Source organism: Myotis nattereri (genome assembly GCF_964212035.1).
Source record: "Myotis nattereri genome assembly, chromosome: 5".
In the NCBI taxonomy this organism is placed as follows: Eukaryota; Metazoa; Chordata; class Mammalia; order Chiroptera; family Vespertilionidae; genus Myotis; species Myotis nattereri.
This window is the reverse complement of record NC_138080.1, coordinates 29,492,945-29,519,194: the sequence shown is the minus strand read 5'-3', so window position 1 is coordinate 29,519,194 and position 26,250 is coordinate 29,492,945. Positions and strand designations below refer to the sequence as shown.

At 59.0% G+C, this 26,250-nt stretch overlaps 1 protein-coding gene across 1 annotated transcript; it reads right to left on the bottom strand.

Annotated features, from left to right (window-relative positions):
- Positions 1-1,792: 1,792 nt before the first annotated feature.
- On the bottom strand, positions 1,793-25,669 carry SEMA6B (semaphorin 6B). The gene is made up of 17 exons (XM_081092506.1): positions 25,581-25,669; positions 12,788-12,929; positions 12,531-12,654; positions 10,969-11,029; positions 10,741-10,803; positions 10,178-10,279; positions 9,690-9,780; positions 9,203-9,322; positions 8,456-8,544; positions 7,659-7,876; positions 6,758-6,889; positions 6,384-6,533; positions 5,760-5,942; positions 5,531-5,677; positions 4,232-4,309; positions 4,060-4,118; positions 1,793-3,621 (listed from the first exon to the last, which is right to left on the bottom strand). Exons 2-17 carry the CDS (start codon positions 12,906-12,908, stop codon positions 2,738-2,740), a joined length of 2,622 nt encoding a protein of 873 aa, XP_080948632.1. The 5' UTR covers positions 12,909-12,929; positions 25,581-25,669; the 3' UTR covers positions 1,793-2,737.
- Between the last annotated feature and the right edge of the window lie 581 nt (positions 25,670-26,250).

Here is a 26,250-nt window from a genome sequence, read left to right as displayed (position 1 = left end):
CTCAGAAAATTAAAAAATCCAGCAATTCCACTTCTGGGCATTTATCCAAAGTAAATGAAATCACCATCTTTAGATATCTGCTTCCCCCTGGTTACTGCATTATTCACACACACACACACACACACACACACACACACACACAAAAAGACACACACACACACAAAGACACACACACACACTTCAGCCATAAAATAAGACACAAATCCTGCCATTTGCAACAACATGGATGAACCTTCAGGGCATTATGCTAAGTGAAATAAGTCAGACAGAGTGAGGCAAATACTGTGTGATCTCATGTATATGTGGAATGTAAAAATGAACTCATAGGCACCGGTGGTAGGATGGTTCTCGTCAGGGGCTGGGGGTGGAGGGCAATGGAGAGGAGAAACGTTGGCCTAAAGGTAGAAACCCGCAGTCATGAGTAATTTCTGGGCCTCTAATGCACAGCATAGTGACTATTGTTGATGAAACTGTATTGTGTACTTGGCAGTCGCTAAGACAGTAGATCTTAAATATTCTGCTCATACACTAAAAGGTAACTGTGTGAGGCAATGGATGAGTTCATCTCATTGTGGTGATCATCCTACAATATATCCGTACATCAGATCATCAAGTTGCGTACCTGAAACTTACACAATGTTATATGTCAATTATAGCTCAAGCTGAAAAAACAGACACACGCAAGTTCAGGAGGAGCTGTTAGATGCCGTCAGAGTATTTGTGTTTCTTTATTATCAGTTTCCCCCCATGTCAAGAAGAAACCAGGTTTGTCTTGTTCACACAGTAGGTGCTTAATTGACATGGGCTGGAAGGAAGGGCTGTGAACTGTAATGACATAACACGAGAGCGATCTCTTAGAATGAATTCAGATCATGTCCCCTGCTTAAAATCCTCCGGTGGCTCCCTGTCCAACTTAAAATCCACGAGGCTGGGCGAGTGGGGGTGGGATAAGGCCTTACTATTTAATGAGGACGGGGGTTTAGTTTGGGAAGATGAGAAAGTGCTGGAGATGGATGGTGGGGATGGTTGCCCAACAATGTGAATGGACTTCATGCCACTGAAGTGAACACTTTTAAAAAGGCTCAAATGGCACATGTGAATTTATGTGTATTTATGCATATTTTACCACAGTTAAAAAAAATGGTACTCTTCACCTGCAAGACCCTGCCAATCTGGGGCCCTATCCTCTTCTCCCTCTTCATCGCCCCCTGATCTTTCCTCACCCACTGCTCCAGCTACACTGGCTGCCACCTGTCCTCCAAGTGAATTCCCACTGCATGGCCTTTGCACTGGCTGTTCCCTCTGCCCAGAAGGCTCTCTCTGCACATCTCTCCCAAGCTGTCCCATCTCCCCTGTCTCAGCTCAAATGTTACCCCCGGCAGGCCCTCCTTGACCCCCCTCCTTCTCCACACAGCCTCCACTACTGAGCATATTATCTGGTTTTATTATATTACACATATTCCTGCTGCAAATCAAGCACTAATTGCTTGTATGTGGTCAGTTTTCCCACTAGGCTGTGAGCTCCCGAGGACAGGGTCTTTGTCCCCACATAGTGCCTGGCACATAGTAGGTGCACAATAAATATTTGCTGAAGGACCAGTCAGGAACTGGCCCCATGCACATGAAGACAGGGACTCCCCCCAACTCTCTGCATTCCCATACTCAGCGCCCCAGAGTTCTGTTGGCTGCTGTGACCCAGCTGTGAGTCTTGTGGGTGCTCCCAACTGTTCAGGGCCCTGCCACTGCCCAGGCCCCACCCCTGGGAGACAGAGCAGACCCAGAGCCTTGGGGGCCGGTGGTTGTAAACAGTTTTATTGATCGGGAGGGGGTTGGGGAGGCAAATTCCAGAGAGGGTCCAAGTCTCAGCTGGCCACTCAGCTGGCATGCATGGTCAGCTGGAGGTCGGAGGGGAGGTCACAAGGGGACTGGTGGTGTGGGACCCTCTGACCACCCTGGGGCCATATTTACAGGGGGCCACCCACCTTTGCTGCCCCCCAAGACGTTCACACAGCTGCTGCCAGTGTGGCTAATGGGCAGGCCTCCTGGCCTCTGTCCCTGAAACCCCTTCTCTGTCTCCCCTCAAATTCCTGACCGGCAGCTGGAGGCCCCCCTGGCCTTCTGGAAGCCCCTGTGTTGGCTCAGCCAAACGCCCAGGCCTCTGGGGCCGCCGCACTCACACACAGACACACACCCTGCATGAGTGCCCATCGCCACGCACACGCCGGCAGCAGCCCTCGTGGGCATTCACACGCACACCTCCCTCCCCTTCCCGGCCCCTTGCACACGAACACGGCATGCACACACACACACACACACACACACTCACACACGCCAGGAGCCTAGGTCAAGGAGGGGCCTGGAGGGGGGGCACTTGGGTCTGCAGCTGTGGCCCCCTCCTCATCCCGCCACCTCCAAGCCCTGGGCTGCCACCCCAAGAACGGAGTTGTGCAATTGGGTAGAAAACTGCAAAAAAAACCAATCGCAAATTGGAAACAAACCCAAACCCACGCACAGAAGGTCAACCTCAAATCTATAGCACATCCTCCCGCCCCCCCAAACCGCCTCATGTCCCGCGGCCCCGGCAGGGTGGGGGGCCAGGCCTTTGTGCTTCCTGTGGCGGAGGCCCCTCCCCTGCGCACTGGGGGGGGGCGGTCTGGAGCACCCCACTCGGCGTTGGGCCGGGTCTCTCGCTCCTGTTCCCCGTGGCTGGCACAGCGGAGGCGTCGGGGGCCCCCGCCTAGGGCACGGGAGGCGCAGTCCTGTCTGTGCCCCCGTAGGCGAGGAGGTGCGCCAAGTCCGTGCTGGGCCGGGCGTGGCGGCCGCGGGGACGGTCACCCCGGCCCTCGCCGCTGTTGAACGTGTGCGTGCGGCGCAGGGCGGCGGCCGCGGGGCCGTGGGGGCCCGGCCGCCGGAGGCTGCCCGTGGGCGGCGGGCTCCAGGGCCGCGGGAGGCTGTCGGAGGCCGTGATCGGGTCCAAGGGGCCCGTGGGCGCTGACACCACCCGCCGGCGGTCCGGGCTGGCGTGGGGCGTGAGCGGGAAGTCCCCGTGGGGGGCGCGGCCCGCGGGCTGCTCGGGGGCCCTGGCGGGGGCGAGCAGCAGCAGCGAGGAGGAGGAGGAGGCGGAGGCGGGGAGCAGGGGGTGGCTGTGCTCCCAGGCGCGCGGGCCCAGGGCGTGCGGGTGCGGGTGCGGGTGCGGGGCGGGCAGGCGCTTCTGCGGCAGCGGCGTCTGCTCGGGCGTGGGCAGCAGCCCCGAGTCCAGGTCGTGGGGGCCGCCCTGCAGCAGGGTGGCCTTGGCCCAGCCGTTCTGCATCAGGGGGGCCAGCAGGGCCTCCGGGGGCCCCCCGGCGCCGCCCCCGCCCCCGCCCCGGCCCCCGGGGCCCCCCGCGCGGCGCTCGCCCAGCCGGCTCACGCTCAGCACGGCCTCGCCGCCCCCGTGGGCCAGGATGGCCTCCTTGTCCTTGCGGCGGGCCAGCTCGCGCCGCTCGCGGAGGCCCACGTACCAGCCCACGCTGAAGCCCGACACCACGGCGCCCACCACGAAGGCCGCCACCGACGAGGTCACCAGCAGGTTCACGGACACCAACCCGGCGCGCTCCTCCGCGAGGCTGGCCCGCAGGAGCCCTGGGGAGAGGGGCGTGAGAGGGGCGGCGGGAGGGGGCCACACCCAGCCGCCGCCGCTCTGCCCGTCTGTCTGTCTGCCTGCCTCGCGGCGCCTCTGTTTCTCTGGGGTCTGTCTGTCCTCTCAGACTCTGTTCATCTGCTTGTCCTGTGGCATCTCTGTCACTTGGCATCCGTCTCCAGCCTCTGTCTGCTCTCATGACCTCTCCGTCCCTTTCGAAGCCTGTCCGTGCCTCTGTCTGTCCCCGGGCATCTCTGTCCCCTCGGTTCACCCGTCTGTCTGTCTGTCTCTGGGCATCTCTGTCCCTCACCTACCTCCCTACCCGGGTGTGGGATCCCCTGACCTTCCAAAGCTAGTTCGTGCCCCCCACCTGGACATGGGCTGCGAAGGGCATGAGGACCCCAGGGGAGGGTCCCCAGGTCTCCCGTTCCCCCACTTACCTGTGCAGTCCCCTAAGCCTGAGGTGCTGGCCCCGGACACGTCCTGCTCAAAGGTGGCCCTGATGGGGGCAAGGCAGAAACAGTCAGCAGAAGCCCCACTCAGGGAGCCCGAGGGGAGGAGGGGCCCTGGTCACCAGGCGGGTTACACCCCCTCCCCTCCCCCCCTCAGTACCTGGTGCCAGGGCTGAGGAAGATGCAGGAACCATCGGGGGCCCACCCGCAGTAGGGGTCCTGACTGCCAATGCAGTTCCTAGGGCAGACAGGGGACCGGCATCAGCCACGGCCTCCTGCACCGTGCCACCTCCTGCAGCCCCGGAGTCCTGGCCAAAGTCTCTGCGGTGGGGGCTGTTCCTTCTCCATTTTACAGATCGGAAAGCTGAGGCCAGGGAAGTTCACTTTTGCCCGAGCAGCAGAGCCGGGGTCGGAGTCCAGCGGGCTTGCCCCAGAGTGTGTGTCCGGCTCTGTGCAATGCCGTCACTCCTGCCAGGATGGCGGTGCGGGCGGCGTGTCTCGGGGTGGGAGGCTCCCACAGAGCTCGGGGGAGGGGCCAGTACTTTGCATCTGGTTTCCACCCATTTTACAGGTGGGAAAACAGCCCCTTCCTGGTCCCCAGCTTCTGCTCCGGTTGCTCTTAAAAATGTCACTCAGGCCAAAACCGGTTTAGCTTGGTGGATAGAGTGTCGGCCTGCGGACTGAGGGGTCCCAGGTTCGATTCCGGTCAAGGGCATGTACCTTGGTTGCGGGCACATCCCCAGTAGGGAGTGTGCAGGAGGCAGCTGGTCGATGTTTCTCTCTCATCGATGTTTCTAACTCTCTATCTCTCTCCCTTCCTCTCTGTAAAAAATCAATAAAAATATATTAAAAAAAAAAAATGTCACTCAGGCCCTGACTGGTTGGGCTCAGTGGATAGAGCGTCGGCCTGCGGACTGGAGGGTCCCAGGTTTGATTCCGGTCAAGGGCATGTACATTGGTTGCGGGCACCCCCAGTGGGGTGTGTAGGAGGCAGCCGATTGATGTTTCTCTCTCATTGATGTTTCTAACTCTCTATCCCTCTCCCCTCCTCTCTGTAAAAAGTCAATAAAATATATTTTTAAAAAATGTCACTCAGGTCCCACTCCTCCTCTGCCCACAGGCCTCCAGGGCCCTACCTCCCTTGGGGCAAACACCCAAGTCCTCCCCATGGCCCACAAGCCCCTGCATGACCTGCCCCCATCCTCTCCCTGCCCTCACCCCCTCCCTCACTGACTCCTCTCCAGCCACATGGGCCTCCTCACTGTTCCTCTAAAACCCCAGTCATGGTCCCATCCAGGGCCTTTGCACGTGCTGTGCCCTCTGCCCCTCGCATCTTTCAACAAGTCAGGCTGCTGCTGGGCCCTTTAACTCAGACTCAGCTCTTCCCCTCTTCCCATGCTCATCTCCCCTCAACCCCCCCCCCACATCCACCCCCAGCAGTGGGCCCGGGGGCACTCACTTCATGCACCCTGAGTACTGCTGGCAGCGGGCCACGGGCACACGGACCACACAGTGGGGGAAGGCCGCCAGCAGGCCTCCTGAGGCCACATCCAACTCCAGGCTCAGCAGCCGTTGCCCTGTCTCACTGCCACCTGGCCGGCCACACCTGGGGGTGAGCAGATCAGTAAGGCTCAGGGGCTGTGCCCCACTTCCACTGGTTCTGCCCCCTGACCTCTGCCAGACCCCACCTGTCTGGCCGGTAGGTCTCGAACTCCTCGAGGAAGACACTGGGCCCAGAGGTGCCCAAGGCACTGGCGTTGGGCCAGACCAGGAACTTGAGGATGGTGCCCGCCTCGGAGCCCAGGAAGACGACAGTCTGGTTGCCCCAGGGGCCGGCGCCCACATCCACAGCCACTCGAGTCAGCTGGTGCCTGTGGCCGGGGAGGGGGGTCAGTCTGGCACCACAGCCCCCTCAGTCCCACCCCCACTGGGCAGACACAGAGACACCGCCCACACCAGGCAAGGTGGGCACTGGTGTGGGTACAGAGCTACACACAACCCTCCTCCAAAACAGACCCCACCCTGGGCTCCCACGGGGCCTGTCTCTCTCTTTCCTTGAATCTCTCTGCCCCTCACTGTGTCCCTCTCTGTGTCTCTGTCTCCTTCTCTCTGTGTGTGTCTCTCTCCTCTCTGTGTCTCTCTGTGTCTCCGGCCAGTCCTCTGAGCTGTGTGCTATCTCCAGCAACACTGCTCTCCACCACCCACCTCGCATCCATAGTCAGCCCCGCCCTCCTTCCCCACCCACCACCCTGTCCTAGGCTTTCATCTTCACCCTCCGCCCCACAAGGATCCCAGCCACACGTGGGACTGACCGTGTCAGAGTTCGTACTATCCAGGGCGCATGGCCCAGTGAGGGCACCGCCTCGTCCATCAGGGGGTGGGTCTTGACGAAGTTGAGGATCTCATCAGGGAAGGCGCTGGAGGTGTTGTACTGCATGCCGGGAGCTGCACAGCACCCAGGCCTGGGGGGTGAGGGGGTGGTCAGGGCAGTTCAGGGGTCCCCATATAGGGGCTCTGATTCTCCATGGGACTCAAGGCCCTGCCCCAAGGCTTGTTTCCCTCATCTGTGTAATGGGTGCAGCTGAACTCGGCAACAGCCAGATAACTGCCTGGGAGTCCCCAGCCTTTGGTCGGTCGTGGGGACAGGTCCACCCCGGCACCTGTCTGGGGATGGAGGGGCGCTCACCGGGGCCGAGGCACCTGATCCTCGGGCACAGGTGTCCAGATGGACTCCGGGGACTTCTGCTCTCGAAAGCGGCCTTCAAACACAGCAGCCACCTGTGTCATGTCAAAGGCGCAGACGGCAGAGCCGGGGATGCTGGGGAAGTAGATGGAAGGGAGCGGTGAGCCTGGTGGAGGCGCTGCCTCAGGCAAGTGTGTGGAGGAGTCCTTGTCCTCCGGAGCTGTCAGATGTTCAGTCCCCTGAGCCGGCGTGTCACCCACCTGCCCCATCCAGTCACTGCTGCCTGAACCGTGCTCAGACGGGATCCTATTTCAGCTTCTCTGCAACTACCCGTGTCCTGGCCTCCACTGTCGTGTGCCTGACTGTCCAGTCTCCCAGACATCCCTCCTGCCCCCTTACAACCATTCCTTCTTCTGCTCCTCGCTCTTCCATGGCTCCCTAGTGCTCCAGGATAAAACCCAGGCTCCTCTCTGCAGCCCGTCACCTCCCTGCCCTCACACTCTCACTCTCCCCGTTGCTCCCTCTATTCCAGCCACATGGGCTCCTCTCTGTTGTTTAAACACACCAAGTTCATTGTATCCTCACAGCTTTGCACATGCTGTTCCTCCAACTTGGAATGCTCTTCCCTTTTCCTCCATCTCACACCCACTGAAGCCTGGTTCCCATGTCCCCTCCTCCAGGCAGCTCTCTCTGACCCCCTCCTTCAAAGGCAGGGGGAGTTGATGTCCCCCATCTGCCCAGTTCTGACCAAAGGCTCTTGGGGGGTCAGTGTGTGGCTTTGTTCTACTGCGGTCGTGGGGATCCAATCTTGCCCAGCCTAGGACTATAGGCAGCGAGTGAATGCGGGACCTGGCCACTCCTGTCCACCCGGGCCCCCGAGTCCACTCGGTCAATGTTCACTGACCTGTTGCTGGGGGTGGAGAAAATGGCAAGGACTATGGGCCGGCCCCCCAGGCTGACCACACCCGTGACGGCCTGCATCACATTGAAGTAGAAGTGGGAGTCCCCGGGCACGGAGCAGTTGAGCCGCGCCTTCAGGAAGGACGTCCACTGCTTCTCCAGCACGCGCGGGGAGCCCCCCACATCATTCTTGCACACCCGGGCCACGCGGGACACCACCACCTGGGGGGACAGCAGACAGGCGAGGCCTGAGCCCTGAGTTCCGAAGGCCACCCTGCCCACCACCCGGGCTGGGATGGAGGAGCCTGGCCCTGGCTCACTGTGGGGTCCTGTGGTCACTGCACCTCTCTGGGCGTCAGAGTCCCCGGTGGAAATATGGGGATTGGCACTAGGATCCTAGCAACGTGGCAGTTAGAATACTCACCAGGTACACTTACAGATGGTTCACTTTATTCTCATCAACTCTTACTTTCCTCCCAAAGCTTTACCAGGGAGGGCCTACTGATATCCCCATTGTATAGGTGGGGAAACTGAGGCACAGGGAAAGGGAAATGACGGGCCCAAGGTCACACTAGTGGGAAATGGCAGTCTTTGCACCTACTGTTTGGCTGCTGCAATGGATGGGCAGGTAGAGGGATGGAGGAATGGATGGAGGAATGGATGAATGGATTAGTGGATGGATGGATGATAGATGGGTAAATGAATGATTTGAAGGAGATAATGGTGGGTGATGAAGGAGATAATGAATGGATGCATGTGTGATGAATGGATGCCTCTCTGGGAGGGGAAATGGGGCATTACCTTCTCCAGGTAGTTAAACTCCATTGCGATCTCCCGGAAGAAGAAGTAGATGTGGCTGCCCCACTCCACCGCATGCACAAAGTAGGGCTCTATGGGAGAGGCGGGGTCAGCACCCAGACCCTGACCTGAGAAAGGTGCTTCTGGGGCTGGGCACACATCAGCCCGGGTGGCTGCTCTTATGGTGAAGGGGGGACACACGTGATCACCCAGGCAAAGGGAAACAGACGCAAAGCTTTGGGGTTTTGCGGGAAGAGGAAGTGTCAGAATCCTAAAGTGTCTACCTTCCGCAAACAGCAACAGCTACTATTTTCTTTCACCTTCCTCCCTCAGGTGTCAAAGACCTGAGCTCCTGCTCTCTCCCTCTTGTAGTTCCATTTTGGGCTCCCAAGCCACCCATTCCCATCAAGTTCTACTTTAGATCCAACTTCAATCTTTTTATAGCCTTTTAAACATTGATTTTAGAGCGAGAGGAGGCGGGGGGAGAGAGAGATACTGATTTGCAGTTCCACTTATTTATGCACTCATTGGTTGATACTAGTATGTGTCCTGACCCAGGATCGAACCCACCCGCAACCCTGGCTCATTGGGACGATGCTTTAACCAACTGGCCAGGGCCAATCTTGTCTCTGGCTTTGTCTTTAAAGAGGCCAGTAGGTTCCAAAGATGAGATGGGAGTCCCCTCCCTGTCTCCGCTGGGACTCTTATTCTGGTGGGGCGGTGGTGGGATTCGACGAATGTCCATCCCACCTTTAAACCACTTGGAGTCGTGTTTCACGGTGCGCAGAGTGGGTCTGTCTCCAAGGCTGCGGTAGATGACAGCATCGATGGCTAGGAAGTCGGTAACGGTGGCTGTGAAGAGCATTCCTTCTGGATGGGAGCGATGGGGGAGAGCAGGTGAGCGGCTGGGTCGTAGAGGCCAGAGGTTGTGTGGGTCAATACTTGATCTTCCCACACTCTGTCTACCTCCCTGAGCCTAAGCGAGTCTGCCTCTGGGCTGGGCCCTGACCCCATCTAAACCCTGAGCCCAGGCTGAGCCCCAACCCTGCTGAGGCCCTGAGCCCCGCTGAACCCCAGCTCCCACTGAGCCCCGACTCCAGGCTGAGGTTCTGCCTGTTTCACAGCTGGACAGTCTCCCAGCCACCGTCTACATGACCCCAACTCCAAGAGTGGAAAGCGCCATGCCTTGCTGGGGGCTGGGGCCTTATCAGATGGCCAGAGCTGGGGGGACACTCACCAGAGAAGAGGGCGACGTTGGCGTGTTTGGGGTCGTACGGGCAGCGGGCCATGCCACTGATGTTGTCCCCGAGGGGCTGTAGTGTGTCTATCTGCAGGGGGACGGGGCCTGAGCGACAGAGCTCGGCCACGCCCGGCAGCCCCCGGGCTCCCCCAGACCTCCCTCCAAGGGGAATCCTGTCTCTGCCTTGGATGCTGTGTGACTTGGCCAGGCACTGAACCTCTCCGGGGCTCAGTTTGTTGATCTCTAAATGGGTCTAAGAGTCGACTCCAGTTAACCCTATTACTGGGTCACAGGTCAAATAACTAGGGCTTCCCTGACCTTAAACGGGCCTCCCTGGGAAGCCTCCTGAGCTGTGGGTGAGGCGGTGGGGAGGACAGACCCAGTAGGGCTCTCGTAGGAGGCTCTGTGGGCGGGGGAACGGGCACGCTAGTGGAGGGCAGGTGAGCAGAGGTCTGGAAGCTGGACCTGGGGCCGCCGGGACTCACACTGTAGTTGGCGCACAGGGGGTTGAAGGCGTTGGAACCGCACACAAAGAGGGTGGACTCGTCCCGCAGGAGCAACACCTTTACAAAGTTTCGACACTCGCCCTGGGGTGGGGAGGGAAGAGAGACGTGTGGTCATGTTGGGGGGCACGGCATTGCTGTGGGCCTCAAGGCGGTGGGGGGTGGGGGTGGGGGGGCCCTAGGGCAAAGGAGGACCAGGACCGAGGTGGAGACATACAGGGCGGGGCCGTGTGTGGGCGTGTCCAGGTCTCAGCACCATCAGGGGCGTGGTCACAGCTAGAATAGGCCGAGATGGGGCATGGCCATGCCTACTTTCCATCCGCGGCCATTGAGGGATGGGGCTATGGCAAGACCTAGCCTAAGGACGTGGCCATGACTGGGACCCCTTGGGGGTCGTGGCCAGGCTCAGGGCGTAGCCATGACAACACGGGGTCCAGGCCTGGGATGAAGGGGGAGGAGGATTTGCCTTGGGTGTGGCCAGCTGAATTGGGGCGTGGCTTGGGCGTGGTCGTGGCTGATGCGGGGCGTGACCAAGGCCCACTCACCTCCTGCTTGCCCTTCATCCGACACACATTGATGTCGCTGGGGTTGGAGCGCCAGGTCAGCTTCTGGGGGCACAGGGAGCTGGTGAGGGGTAAGGGGTACCCAACAGCCCTAGGAACCCCTGCCGGGTAGGCCCGAGTCCATCTTGCTCCCCATTGTCATGTCAGCTCCCTCCGGTGGGCGCCCCAAAGGGCTGTCCCCTCCTCCTCCCACCTGCGCCCCCTCCTCACCCTCTGGTACCGAAGCTCCGTGGAGGTGGGGGGCTCCAGCTCTACCCGGTACAGGTTGTCCCTGAGGGAGGGGTGCGGTTAGTGAGATTGGGGGCCTCCACTCTCCCCGCATTCCACCCCCTGGGGCATGGACACAACACTGGGCGTGCCTCACATGCTTGCGTGTACCCCAGCACGTGTCCTCATGCCCTACAAAGACTCATAGTTCCAGCACAGCCACCTGCCTGCGCATGCCACCTCGGGCGACACCCGCTGTCCTGGGGTTACACTGACATGATGAACTGTCCGATGCCTTTCATCAGGTGCCCCCTCAGCACCTCTCAGTCTACCCCAGGCTCCCCCCCCCCCATGTCATGGAAACCTGCCCTGCTAAGGTCATTGGCCAACTGGTTTGAAGTACAGCAGTCACTTCTCTGTCCCCCTCCCCCTCTCCACAGTGTCTGGCCCCCGCAGGTCCCCCCTCCTCCTGGGAACTCATTCTCACAAGGGCCCGGCCCCCCAAACTCACCAGGCTTCCCTCCTACCTTTCAGACTTTCTCTGGCCTCCTGCCTCCCCCACCCTCCCGGGCGGCCTCGTCCACTCTGATACTGACTGCACCCTCATGACCAGGCCCGCAGTCCTGTCTCCAGCTCGGCCTCCTCCGAGCTCCAGATTCGGGGGCCCCGGGCTCCTGGGAGGCGCCACGCGGAAGGCTCACAGGCATTTCACATTCAGTGCGGCCATTCTGAGCCCGACTGTTCCCCCAAACTGGGACCCCGCTTCCCTCTGTCTCCCACCTCTGACCTTCCTCTGTCCAGCTCTGTCCTCTGAGGGTGCAGACCACAAGTTGGAAGTCACCCTCACCTCCCAAACCTCTCCCCCCTCCCACATCCAACACATCAGTCTCCCCTGCCTTTAATGTTGAGAATCCACCTACTTCTCACCCCTCCATGGCCACCCCCCATTCCAGCCCCATCGTCTCCCACCTGGACCAGCTCAGTCTCTCCAGCTTGCCTCCCCAAAGAAGCCACCAGAGGGCGACTGTGAGCACCTAAGTCAGGCTCCCTCCCTTCACCTACAGCCCTCCAGGGCTCCCGCCTGCCTCCAGGTAAAAACCCGCCTTCCCCTCTAGCCAGGAGGCCCTGAAGCATCTGCCTCTGTCTCCTCCCGCCCTCACCTCCTCCTCCTCTCTCCCCCTCTCACTGTGCTCAGCCATGCAGACTTCCTTGCTGTTCTAACCCACCAGGCACAGCCCCGGCCTCTGCCCTCTGCCCTCTGCCCTCTGCCCAGATGTTCCCCTCTCCCCCAGATTTCCTCGCAGCTGCCTCCTCATCATGTAGGTTTCAAACCAAATGCCACCTCCTCAGCACCCCCTGGAGTCACCCGGTGACTTTTGACCGAACAGCTGTCCCCACCTGCTAACACCCCATAGCAGACACCCGGCTCCAACCACACCCGAGCCCAGCACCCTTAAAAGTGCCACCCGAGGTCCACACATTCACACCCGGCCCAACAATAAGCCCCACCATGGAACCTCCCCCAAAGGCTCCCCGCCCTGCGTTCTGCCGGACACTCCCCATACCTGTCCCCAATGAACAGCGTCCTGTTGACCCGCAGGACCCGCTGGATGTTGAGGTCCTCGGCGCCCTCTGCGGGGGTCAGGCGTCCGGGCCCGCTGCCCACGAACACAGGGTAGTGGCTCAGGTCTGGGGAAGAGGAGTGTGATTTAGGGCCGGGGTGAGCCTGGCCTCGTGAGTCCCCGAGGGAGGGGGGCAGCGGGCTCAGTTGGGGAACAAGACCCTCCTTCCGGAACCCCCCCTCGCCAGGACCCCCACTCACAGTCCCTGGGGGCCACGCTGAGCGGCGGCGGCTCCTCAGGGAAGAGTCCGTGGGCGCCCCCCAGCAGCAGCAGCAGGAGCAGTAGGGCCAGGCGGGGAGGGGGCGCTCGCGGGGTCCGCATGGCGAAGACAGGAGGTGACACCTGCGGGCGAGAGGGGGGGCGGTGGGCGGCGTGGCCTGTATCCGCCACCAGATGGCGCTTATGAGCCGCAGCGGCCGGGACCTTCATTATTCCTCCCAAATTCCCGTCGGGATAATAATTTAAAATAACAACTTCACCGCCAGCCCCACTCTTGCCTACCCCACTCCCTTCCCCTACAACACCAGCCAGAGTACCCCTTATCTCTCCGGTGCTCTGTCTGCTCTGTGCCCTTTTTAAAAAACACACACACATTTTTAACATTTATTAATGATGGATACTTTTCCCATTGATTTTTAAAGGGAGTGGCAGGGAAGGAGAGGGAAACGGGGGGTGGGGGGGGGGGAGAGAGAGAGAGAAAGAAATGAGAGAGACATATGGATTGGTTGCCTCCCACAGATGCCCAAGGGGGGAGGAAGGAACCTGCAACCCAGGAACGTGCCCTTGACCAGAAATGGGACCCGTGACCCATGGTGCTCGGGCTGATGCTGTACCACTGAGCGACACGGGCAGGACCATCCTAACCCTCCTAAGTGTCCCGTGCAGTGACAGTAAGTCCATTCACAATGTTGGGCAGCCATCCCCACCACCCGTCTCCAGAACCTTCTCACGTCCCCACACTGAAACTCTGTTCCCTTTAAGCACCAACTCGCCCTCCCCCAGCCTCTGGCACCCCCCATCCACTCTCTGTCTCTATGGATCTGACTCCTCTAGGGACCTCCTATGAGTGGAATCACACAATCTCTGTCCTCCGGTGTCTGGCTGACTTCACTGAGCGCCACGGCCTCAAGGCTCATCCGTGCTGTAGCAGGTGTCAGGGCTGACGTGTGTGGATGGGTCGCTCTGTGTGTGTCCATCACCTGTGGATGGACACGGGCTGCCTCCACCTCTTGGTTCCGGTGAATAACGCTGCTGTGAACAGGGCCGGGCGAATCTCTTTGCGACTCTGCTTGCCATGCTTTTGGGTACGCGCCCAGGAGTGATACTGCTGGGTCCTACGGTAATTCTCTGTGTGTTTGTTTTTTGGAAAAAGCCATGCTGTTTCCACAGTGGCTCCACCGCTCCACGTTCCCACCAGCAGCGCAGTGTCCCGACCCCCCACATCCTTGCCTCCACTTCTCATTGCCTGTTTTCTGACCGTCGCCATCCTCAGTGTGAGGCTGATGCTGTGTGTCTTCACGTTAGTTATTCTGATGGTGATGACACAGAACTAAACCCCACAGACTCCTTTAGGGGAGTCCGGGCTACTTCAGGGCCAACCCACTGCACCTGGCCTCAGCCTACCCCCCCCCCCACCTGGGGTTACCAGAGGCCTTAGCACCTCCCCCAGGCCCCCTAAGACCATCTGCTTCTCTCCATGAAACTTGAGGCTCCTCTGCTAGCAGCCGCCTGGCGCCCGCCTGCCGGGAAGCCGCCCCACCACCTGCCCCGGCACCTGGTCACCGGGAGCTGCCACCAGGCATGGACGTGTGTGGCCAGCATGTGCACCCCATGCCATGCAGGGCACCCATGCACCCACACATCTGCGTGCCTGCAGAGGGGCATGCTTCCTGCCTGCAGCCTTGCGACATGCATGCGCGCCCACGGGGGCAGGGAACAGTGCCTTGTCCTGTGCATCAATCTATAAACGGATCCAGTGATAGGCCCCACCCAGAGGACCTGTCCTCTGTGGCTGGCTCTCTCAGCTTGACCCCTCAGCTGCCACTCCAACTCGGGCAGGCCACCCCATGGGACTGCCACTCTCAGGTGAGGAAACTGAGGCAGGGATGGGAGTTCCTCAAGGCCACCCGACTTCATCTCCTCCCATCGTCAAGGGACTCCCAGGCGTTACACTGCCTTAGTGACCATAAGTTTGTCAGAGGCTGGAATTTCCTTCTGGAACATTTCCCCCACTTCTTTCTGCCAGGGTGTCTGGGTTACTCTTTTTTTTTTTTTTTATATAGTTTAGAGAGAGAAGGGAGAGGGATAGAGAGATGGAAACATTGACGAGAGAGAAACATCAATGGGCTGCCTGCTGCATGTCCCCTCCCGGGGATGAAGCCTGAAGCCCGGGCATGTCCCCTGACCAGGAATCGAACCAGTGACCTCTTGGCGCACAGGACAAGGCACGTTCCACTGAGCACGTCGGCCAGGCCTGGGCTACTCTTGAAACCCACAGCTTCAGCATAAATTTTTGGATCAGCTGGTAAGTCCCAAAACAAACAACAGATAAAACATAAACCCTGTCAGGATTTTCACCGGAAGGAGCTGGACGCGTAGATCAAATTGAACTACTGACTGACAGCTGTTGCTCCCCCACCCCAACCCCTGCTTCCCTGGTCCTGCCTGTGTCAGCTGAGGGCTCGGCCACACCCTGGAACCGCCCTCGAGCTCCCTCCAAGCCTGCGCTGCCCCCAGCCCTGTGCTCTCACTCTCACATCCAATGCCAGCAAGTCCTTCTAATTTATCCAGAGCTCTCACCCCTTCCCAGTCCGCTCCCTGGCCAGCCCCCAGCCTCTCCCATGTGGACCAGTTCAGTACCCTCCATCCACCCTGGCTCCTGTCCTTGCTTCCCTCAGCCCATTTCCCCCAGCAGCCACCAGAGGGCCTGTGTGAGCACCTATGTCAGAGCTGTGTCACCTCTGCCTCCAGGACTCACCTTCCACCCGGTAAAAGCCAAAGTCCTCCCAGGGGCCCACAGGGCCTAGTATGACCTGCTTTCATCTGCCCCTCCCTGCCCTCACCTCCTCCCTCTCTCCCCCTTGCACACTCTGCTTCAGCCACATGGGCCTTGCTGTTCCTCCATCATGCCAAGCACTGTCCTGCCCCAGGGCCTTTGCACAGGATGTTCTCCACACCTGAAAGCCTCTTCTTTTAGATACCCACAAGGCTCCCTCTTTATGTCAGGTCTCTGCTAAAATGCTGTCTCCTTAGAGTCTCCCCACCCCTACCACCCTGGACCCCTCCCCAGGTCCCAACCCCGCCCCCACATGGTGTCAGACTCTCAAAGCAGCCTTTAGAGCAGTGGTTCTCAACCTTCTGGCCCTTTAAATACAGTTCCTCATGTTGTGACCCAACCATAAAATTATTTTCGTTGCTACTTCATAACTGTAATGTTGCTACTGTTATGAATCGTCATGTAAATATCTGATATGCAGGATGGTCTTAGGCGGCCCCTGTGAAAGGGTCGTTCGCCCGCCAAAGGGGTCACGACCCACAGGTTGAGAACCACTGCTTTAGACCCTAGACTCTTTGCTTCTCCAAATAATGGTCCTCCAACCAGCAGCCTCGGCCTCATTTGAGAGCTATTAGAATGCAGAGTCCCGTGCCCCCTCCCAGACCCTCCCAACCAGAGCCTGCATTTTAGCAAGATCTCCAGAGGCCTGTGTGCACAATAACTCAGAAAATCCACTATGCACAGATTCCCCCAAATGAACTAATCACTCACATCATAGCTCATCCAGAGCCTTTCTGCCCCCCTGGAGGTGAGCCCTGTGAGCACAGGCCTGGGTGTATCTTGGCCGGTGACATGTCCCCACAGTGTCCGGCACACCACTGGGCTCAATAATGGCTAGTTGTATGTTGATGAACTCACACCACTGAGCTCAATAATGGCTTGTTGTATGTTGATGAACTAAGTGTCAGCACAAGGAATTGAACCCAGATTGGACCTCTTGCCTGATTCAACTTTGCTCATCACCTCCACATGCATGGGTGTCCGCCGGTGGGTGGGTCCCCCCCACGCACGCCCATGGGCCCCCACGTCTACCGTGTGTTATGGCATCTGTGTGTTCACACGTACCCATGCATGCAACCACAGAACAAGTATGTGCCCAGCAGTGGTGGGCGGTCCACACGTGTGTGTGCACATGCCTGTGTGTCCGAGTGTACACACGTAACACCCAGGGAGCTTCTGTCTGCACCCCCCTATTGCTGACTTCCTGGCTGTTAGTTTCCAAGGACCCCAATTAACTACTGACAGGCCATCTACCCACCCGCCCGCCCTGCCCTTCCCGTCCCACTCTCGCTGGCAGGTGGGGGCACTGAGGCCCAGAGTGAGGGCCGGACAGGGACAGTAGCCGCCGAGAAGCCTCAGCGAGCAGCCCCGTCTCCGAAATGCACGGTCCAGGTTCACATCCCGGCTCTGCCTCTCGCCAGCCTCGAGCGCTCCGACAGTCACTTCCCCTCTCTGGGTCTCCGTTTCCTTACCTAGCAACTGTGGGCGAATGTAAGTCCAAACCTTAGGTGGCTACGGGGTTGAAAGGACAGTGTCGACCAGCAACGTACAACAGAAAACCACGCACGCACGTGTGCAGCTTTAAATTTCCTCGTGGCCCCGTCGCAGAGGTGACTCAGCGGCGGCCCAGCTCCAGGTGAAAGGCTGCGCGTGGGACGGATGCACTGTCACCGGGACCATCGAAGGGACAGAAGAAGGTCCCGCGGGTCGGGGAGGACGCCTGGGATTCTCCCCCTCGGCCAGTCGAGATGATTTGCCTTCTGTAATACGAGGCACTAGGACAGGGCCGGGTCCACATGCTCACTCTATGTGAAGTGACCTTGCTGGATGACCTTGGGCCAGCAGCTAGCCCTCTCTGGGCCTCGGTATCATGGCAGGACCTCAGTGACCCTGGGTCAGCCTCCGAGCCCATTTCTCCCTCTGCCGTGGCGAAGGTTGGGGCAAGATGCCCATTTCCAGTTCCATAGAAGGAGCTCCTGTCAGCCCGGCCATCCCAGGATTCCAGCTCCGGGGCCAGGCGTCCCTGAGGAGATCGAGTAACCTGGCCTGGCAGCCAGGCCCCTGCACCATCCAGGTCTGGTTACCAGCTCTGCTTACAGCTGCCTCCTCCAGCTGCCTCAGTCGCCCCCGTCGCAGCCTAGCTGGGCTCTGGAGCTGTCTAGGAACTTGGCTGAGCAGCTAGAGGGTGTTCCTGGGGCTCTGGGCATGGTGAGGCGGCTGTGGAGGGCCCCCTTGGCCCCCGATGCTCTCTCAATGCCAGTTAACTCATCTCTCCCCAGCCTGGGAGGCGGAGAGTGAGTCCTCCTCCATTCCCCACCCTCCTCCCTGTTTCTCCTTCATGATAACCATCACCATCTGGTTATCATGAAAAGTAAATGAGGTACGCATAGTAGGTGCTAAATAAACTGTACGGACGGCTGTGCATCCTTGAGTTACATCCTCCCTCTCTCTGGGCTTGCTTCCTCCTTGGTGAATCAGACGAAAATGTCAGCTTCATGACAGCAGGGGGTCTGGCACACAGTAGGTGCTCAACAAGCACTGGCTGAATGAATGTCCCATAAACAGTCCCTACTTACAAAAGAGCTACAAGGATATATTTATTTTCTGAGCACCCACTGTGTGCCAACACGGCCAGGGGTTGAGCCATGACCAGGACTGTGTCTCAAGAGCTTGACACAGAGCTGGGCATGCAGTCAGCACTCAATGAATGCAGAGTCTCTCTCTCTCTCTCTCTCTCTCTTTTTTTTTTTTTTTAATATATTTTATTGACTTTTTACAGAGAGGAAGGGAGAGAGAGTTAGAAACATCGATGAGAGAGAAACATCGATCAGCTGCCTCCTGCACATCTCCTACTGGGGATGTGGCCGCAACCAAGGTACATGCCCTTGACCGGAATCGAACCTGGGACCTTTCAGTCCGCAGGCCGATGCTCTATCCACTGAGCCAAACCGGTTTCGGCGAGAGTGTCTCTTTTAAAGAGGACAGTACTCAGAGTACCTGAGCATATCTACCCCACAGAAGCCCAGCAGAGCAGGCATTTCAACTAAGATGTTATGAAGCCCCTACTATGTGTGCACCAGGTACTGGGCCAAGAACTTCACATGCATGAACTCGTGTCCTGTCCACACCGATATGAGACAGAAACCAGCCCCACCACCTCTGTCTTACAGATGGAAGAATGGAGACTCAGAGAGGTGAAGTCACTTGGCCAAGGCTGCACAGCACAGAATGGTACAGCCAGCATTTGAACCCAGGCATGTGGCTACACTGCCTCTTGCCGACATTTATTTAGCACCCACAATGTGCCATCTGTCTATGGGGCTGCACAGTCTGGAGACCCAGAGAGAGGCTGTCCTGCCCCAGGGCACTCGGGGAACCAGAGCGGAGACCAGGTGGCAGAGGCAGGACCTGGAATGGGGGAGAGGTCCCTGGGACTCCTGGCCCAGATGGGGAGGGGTTGCTCCTGAGTAATTAATTTAATCAGTTTGGAAATTGGGCCACCAGGAGGCAAATCGGAAGCAGCAACTTGTAACTAGGAATGGGGAAGAGGGGGCTGCTTTCTCGGTGATGCTGAAACCATTTCGAGGAAATTCAAGTGCCATTTATTCCCCGTGAGTCATTAGGGGGCCCAGAAACAGACTGCCCAAGGGGGCTGGGGGCTCGCTCCTAGGGAGTCTGGGCTGGGGCTGGTGGGCTGGGCACCCACAGATTCCCAAATGGGGGTGGCCCTGGGCAGGCCCTGCCCTCAGCCCCAACTTGGAGAAAATACAGAGTCAGGCCCTGCTCTTGGGGCCCAGTTTTGGGAGACGGAGGGAAGTAAGGTTTGGCTCTCAGGGCCCCATTTTAGGGAGGATTAGGAGATTTGGTCTCTGCCCTCGGTGTCCTCCATCTGAGAGCAGAAGATGGGGACCCCAGCCCCACTCACTTGGGCTTCTGGGAGCCCTCCTTTACCCCAGGCTGAGCCCCCACCCAGAATTCCTCCAGTCACTGCCCCTCTCAGAGGCCCTGTCTGGGAGGACACAGGGATCCCAAGTGGGAGGGGGCAGGAAAGGCAGGGGGACACACCACTCAGAGATGCTGGGCCGGACGCAGGCAGGGCTATGCCAAGTGCTGCTGGGAACGGAAGACCTGGCCAATGAACTTGAAGACAAAAGCGGGAAATAGGTCCCAAGGGAAGGTCCTGGGGTCAGAGCGGACCACAAGTCCAAGTGAGTCACAGCTCAGGAATGGCAGAATCACGGGCAGAGCGATATGGGCTCTGGGGGATGGGTCATGAGAAATGTGCATCAATGGAGAGAAACAGCGAGGGGCCCTCGCTGGGCAACCTCGGGGAACGTGCCACCCAATCTGTGCCTCCTTTCTCTTCCCAGAGCCTGAGTATTAGACATTCGAAGGGAAGTAGCAGCAAACACTTACAGAGAATCTTCTGTGTTCCCAGCCCTGTGCTATGGGGCTTTACAGAAAATCCTGGTGGGGGCCCAGTCGGTGTGGCTCAGCGGTTAAGCGTCGTCCTATGAACCAGGAGGTCATGGTTTAATTCCCAGTCAGGGCACAGGCCTGGGTTGCGGGCTCCATCCCCAGTAGGGGCCATGCAGGAGGCAGCCGATCAATGATTCTCTCTCATCATTGATGTTCCTATCTCTCTCTCCCTCTCCCCTCCTCTCTGAAATCAATTAAAAAAATCCTTGTGGGGTAGGTGGGAGGGGTTCTTCTCACCATTTTACAGGTGGGAAATTGAGGCCCGGTGTGGGTAAGCGATGCGCCCAAGGTTGCACAGCTAGGAAATGGCCAAGCTGGAATTTAAACCCAGGTCATCTGGTCCAGACACCACACTTTTAATCACAGCATTACCTGCCCCCAGAGAAAGAGGTTCTCAGTCCCTCCCCACATCCATCCATCAGCAAGTCCAAAATCTACTCCATCCACCCACTTCTTTCCCCCTCTACTGCCTGCACCGGGCCACCCCCATCATCACCCATCTGGACCAGTACAGTCCCTCCACTCCCACCCACGGCGCTGGCCCTTGCTCCCACAGCAGTCCTCCTTGCAGCAGCCAGAGTCACCACTGGTCACCTGAGCCAGGTCCCACCCTTCTCTGCCCACAGGCCTCAGGGCCCCGCCCCCCTCGCAAGGCTCTGTATAACCTCCCCCAACCCCACCCTTGTCCCCCCTCTCTCTCCCCTTCACTCACTCTGCTCAAGCCACATGGACCTCCTTCCAGTTCCTCCAATACGTCAGGCACATTCCTGCCCCAGGGCCTTTGAACAGGCTGTGCCCTCTTCCTGGAATGCTATTCCTCTAGGTCTCTGAGTGACTGACTCCTTCTTATTTTCCAAGTCTCAGCTCAAATGCCACCTTCTCAGACACCCTCCCTACTCCATCAGCTCTGCCCTTCTCAGCTACATCATCCAATATTTCTGTCTTCAGGCCACTCATTATACTTGATTTACTTTCTCTCTCTGGTTAGTGTCCATATCCCCACCCGGCTGTGAGCATGACAAGGGCAGGGCCCAGTCAGCCTCAGTCATTGCTGGGTTCCTAGCACCTGGCGCAGAGTAGGTGCTCATTAAGTACTCGTCAGCTTATCAAATGAGAGCACAGACCCATGGCTCCCATTGCAATCAGGGCCAGAGGACACACCTTCTGTTTTTTCAAAGTAACTCCTTTTACTGGAGTAAGAAAAAAAAGACAGGACGATGCCTGGCATTTTGCCTGCATCCTCTTGTTTAAATGTTGAACCCTAAGGGAGAGAGAGAGACTAGCATCTGTGACTTACTGGTGGGGAAACAGGCTCAGAGGAGGGGGCCCGAGTGAGTGAATGAAGAGATGGGCTCAGACTTAGGTCAGTCTGATCTGACGGTTGTGGCCCCTCTAAGGGCAATCATTCAGAGCGGCTACTTCAACTGCCCAAAGACTCTTGCTCCAGGAAAGGAAGGCTGCTCTCCTGAAACTATCAGAGAACGTGTGGTCGCCTCTGGTGAACTCCTATCCATTCATCATGGTCCTAGATGCAATGCCCCTCCAAAGTGCATCTTCTCTGATCCACCGGGCAGAACCCACTTTCACCAGACCCATTTGCTCACTGTGCCCAGGCGCTGACCCCATGTAGCAGAGGGCCAATGCCTGCGTCTGTGTCCTTCCCCCACTGAGGGCCAAACAGAGCAAAAGCCTCCTCCTCTGGGACCCCAGCGTCACGCAGCTGGGACACAGCACGTGGAGGCCACTCGCAGCCTTTGTTGAGTAACTGGTCTCCCCATCTGCCTCGGATGAGGGCTCCCCTAAGAACCCACCACCCTTGCTGGACTCCTCCATTTGGGAAGTTCTCTCCTAGGTCTGCCCTTGGAATGCTGGCTTAGCCTGGGCCAAGGTGCATCCTGGGGAATGTAGTCCTCACTAAACAGGGTCTCCCTCCCTGCAGGCCCTGGGGTAGCCACCTTTGGACCCTGGGACCAGACAGTGAAGGGTCATCGAGGGCGGCTAGTGAGGGGCCCGTGTCCCTGCCCAAAGGTGGGGGTCCTGGCCTCCCAAGTCTCCTCCCAGTGCTTTAATGCTCCCACCACTTTATCTGGACATCCCGCAGGACAGGTGATGAATGGCCGTGGAAATAAAAGATAATTCTGTGGCTCAGGTCCAGACCTCTTAGGCCCTGGCTCTCGCCGGTGTCTGTTGGGGGCTCCCTGGAGCCTCAGTTTTTCTATTTCTGCTAAGTGAGGCTCCACCCACAGTCAACCCCAATCACTGTTAGGTCTTAGAGAGGAATTAGTCTGAGAATCTGCAGCCCTTTAAATGACTTGGGATTTCAGAATCGTGGTATCTTAAACATTCCAGTTCAGAAAATCCACAGTCCCTGGAAATTTAGAAGGAATCTGGAGGGTCACCTGGGCCTAACCGATACCAGAATTATTTTTCCTGGATTCTGGAAAGATGGCTGTACGACCCCACTTGCCTACCTCCCAGGATGGGTGGTCCACCACTGTGCCAACCAGCTAACTTGGTTTCCAGGAGCCTGTCTCCTGGTAACTACTCTTCCTCACTGTTGCTCAAGGTCTGAGATATTGCCCATTCACTCTCCCGCTCTAAAACCTTCTATGGCTCCCTGTTCCCCTTGGGATAAAGCCCACTCCTATCTTGGCATTTACAGCACCTGCTGACTCTCAGGCTTCATTATCCATGGTCTCCCACCCTTAAAACAGCCCAGCCACTCAGGACTCCCCGCAACTCACCATGCAGTCTCTCTCCTTGCTGTTCCTTCCACCTGGAATCCCTGCCTCCCTCTTCTCCTGGCAACATCCTTGTCATCCTTCAAGCCCAGTGTCAGCATCCTCTCCTCCAGGCAGCCTTCCCTGCTTCCACCTGTCATAACCCTGGCTGAGTCCTCTCTGGCCCCCAGCATCACCTGGCAAAGGGCCAGGCACAGAGGACAGGGCCACACCCCAGGTTCAGCCAGGGACACCCTCCATCCCAGGAGACTGGGCAGCAACCAGCACGTCCTTCAGCCCCTGGGGACCCAGCTCCCCTGTCCCGCCGGCTGACGTCAGGGTCACCTTTCCAAGGACAGTTTGATTTCTATCTTGCAGGTCCAGCCCCAGGTAACCCCAGCAACTCCTGTCACAAGCCCTGGGCGTCCACTGCAGATGCCAAACTCTTCTACAGTGCAAATCTCCAGCACCTTCCTCACCCAGTGGACAGAGGTGAAAGCTGAAGCCTAGAGCAAGAACGGCCGCTCCTAGGTGACTCAATACCTCCGCTGGCTCAGAGACAGCTTCTCACCTCAAAGCAGGGAAGGTGACAGCACCCTGAGGACCCGTGGGTGCTCGGCTCTGGCAGGAGGCAGGTGGGAAGTGGAAGGACAATGGCGAGGTTACAAATCCAGGGCTTTCTTACGTGACCTGTCTCTGCCTCATCTCCCTCCATTGAGCTCCTTAAACCCGAAGAGCACCTCCTGGGGAGATGGAAGCCCAGAGAGGGCGAAAGACCTGCCTAGGGCCACACTTCTCATTTTCCTGCCTTTTCCTCTATGCTGATATATATATATATATATATATATATATATATATATATATTTTTGAGAGGGGTAGGGCATTGGAAGCTCCAGGCCTAACTTCTGCCCAGCCCAGGATGGTGACCTTTGGGAGAGCATTTGGGTTTCATGTGGGGGCACCTTTCCCCGGACCCCATCTAGCAGTCCCAGGAGCGGAGAGGCCTGGCTTCCCTCTTCACCCTCTCTGCTGCCTCTCTGGGCCTCAGTTTCCCAATCTGCTCTTGGGAATGAGCCCGTACAGGGTGGACACTCTATAGTTCAGTGAGGCTTCTGCAGGCTGCCACCTGCCCGGTACCCAAGGGGTTTCCTAAGGGCCCCACCGACCCCCAGCCACTTTCCTGTAGAGCTTGGCACCTCCTCTCAGGTGAGTCCTGAACCCCACCCACGACCCCCACATGCTATACTCTCTCAAAATAGACTTTCAGCAACTGCCCAGACACATCTGAAATTTTTTATCCTTGAAAGAAACTGTGTCTACTAGGAAAGGGGGTGGGGGCCAGGGAGCTTAAGGGGTAGGGGTGTCCCAGGGCACTGAACTTTGATCTCGGGCCCCTTGAGAAGCTGAGGGAACCCAAAGAAATATGAAGAAATGCAATTTTGCAAATGAGGTGGGGGTTCCTTCTGCAGCCCCAGTCATCGGTCCCCCCTCCTTCCTTCTTAAATCCAAACCCAGATCCCTAAAACCCCAAGCCCCAGTTCCCCTCAGATCTGGGGTCAGAGATGACAACCTCAGGGGTAAGATGCCAAAGATCTCAGCCAGCGAGGGCTGACAGGGCTGACAGTGAGAACTGCCCCGTCCCGGGACTCTTGCAAATACTTCAAGCTCCAATGCCTACACATTCTGGGCAGGGGCAGGGGTTCCCTATGGCACCCCATCTGGGGAGGTGCCCCCAACTGGAGGGAACCTGGAGGTAGAGAGTAGGGCAGAGGGCAAGCGACCCCCTTCTGGGGACCAATGAGCACTGCACGAGTGGAGGGGTCACACTCAGTGCCCCCCACCCTGCCTGGCAGTCTCAGAGAGAGACGCTTTCTTTGTCCCTTTGTCAGCTCTTGGGGGCCCCCTGAGCCCCCCTGGGTCTCCACTGCAGCGAGGGGTATCCAGACGGTATCCAGACGGGCTCTCTCGGCCCCCCGCGGCCCCTCCCCTGTGGCTGGGGCCCTGGACTCGATCTGAGCCAGGCAGGAGGCTGGAGAGGGCTCAGGGGCGTCCAAGGTGCGGTGGCTGACGGTGAAGTGGGATGGAGGGGCCTCACCGCGCTGGGACCACCACCCAGCCCTGTGTGGCCCTGACTTAGCCCTCAGGGCCCCGCCCCCCCAACACCCAACACCCGTCCTCATCGCCGGCCAGCAGGCCCCCTGCCCACCCCGAACCACCCCCCCCAACCTGGGCCCAAATCCAGCTCCCTAGCGGCGCAGCCCTGAGCCCCCATTATTGTCTCTTAAGCGCCCCTCCCCGGACAAATTACCCGCTGTGGTGCCGACAGAACCCCTATTATAGCTCCACATACAGGCCCCCAGTCAACATCCAGTCGTCCCCCCCCAGCTGCGGTGCCATCGGACACCCCCATGACGAAGCCTCATTCAGCACCCCAGGCCCCAATCCAGCCTCTTCAAGGCGCTGCCATTGGACCCCATGATAACCCCCCACACAGCAGCCCCTCTAAAATCCAGCCCCCTCTCCAGCGGCTTTGCTGACAGATGCCCCCGTGATGGTGCTCCACAAGCCTCCCGGCTCCAAACCCAGCCCCCTCCCCATGGCGGGTCCTCGGGACCCCCCCAGTCACCGCGCCTGACCCGGCCGCCCCAGCCGACAATGAACCCCCCGAGCCGCGCGCCGACAGACACCCCCAGGGCAGCGTCTCCCCAGCCCCCGCTCGCAGACGCCCCGGGCGCTTACCTCGGAGCCGCGGCCGCCGCGAGTGCGCGGGAGGGAGCGCGAGGGCGGGAGGGCGCGGGCGGACGGGGGGCGGGGAGGGGGGTCGGTGCGCGCACCTGTCCTGGCCTGGCTGGCTCAGCCGGGCATCCCGATGGGGAGGGGGCTGGGGGCGCGCGCTCCCCCGCCCCCGGGCCGCGGCGCTGCGCTGGGGGAGGGGGCTCAGCCCCGGCTCCCCGGGCGCTGGCGTCCGCTCCGGGGAGGGCGCTGCGGGGCGGCCGGACCCGGGGCGCGCCGCGGCCGCATTTTTCACGCCCGCCGCGGCGGCCGCAGCAACTCGCGGCTAGCCACCTCCGCCCCCCCCCAAGTCGGCCACCTCTCCCCCCCAAAAACCGGGCCGGAGCCAAGCAAAACGCGGCCCGGATTGACAGGGGTGCGGAACGGAGGGCGGCAGAGCTGGGTGGGGGGCCGGAGGCACTGGGGACGGGATGGGGGGTGGGGGTGGGGGTGGGGAGAGAGATCCAAGAGAAGGCTTCCTGCCTTTGTCCGGGTGGGGCACCGAACTGCGCACCCTCCTACCTCCGGACTTCCTGCTCTGGTCCACTCGGGCCAGACTCACATCCTCAGGACATTCCCACCACACTCGTGGATGAGGGGGGCGGTGTCAGACACCCCCCTGGTCTCCGGGGTCCCC

Coding starts and splice junctions, on each gene's coding strand:
- SEMA6B (XM_081092506.1), bottom strand. CDS start 12,908: ATGCGGACCCCGCGAGCGCCCCCTCCCCGCCTGGCCCTACTGCTCCTG. Junction 9,781..10,177: donor CCCTGTGCGCCAACTACAGT/GTGAGTCCCGGC, acceptor GTCCCCCTGCAG/ATAGACACACTACAGCCCCT. Junction 3,622..4,059: donor AGGCTTAGGGGACTGCACAG/GTAAGTGGGGGA, acceptor CCCTCTCCCCAG/GGCTCCTGCGGGCCAGCCTC.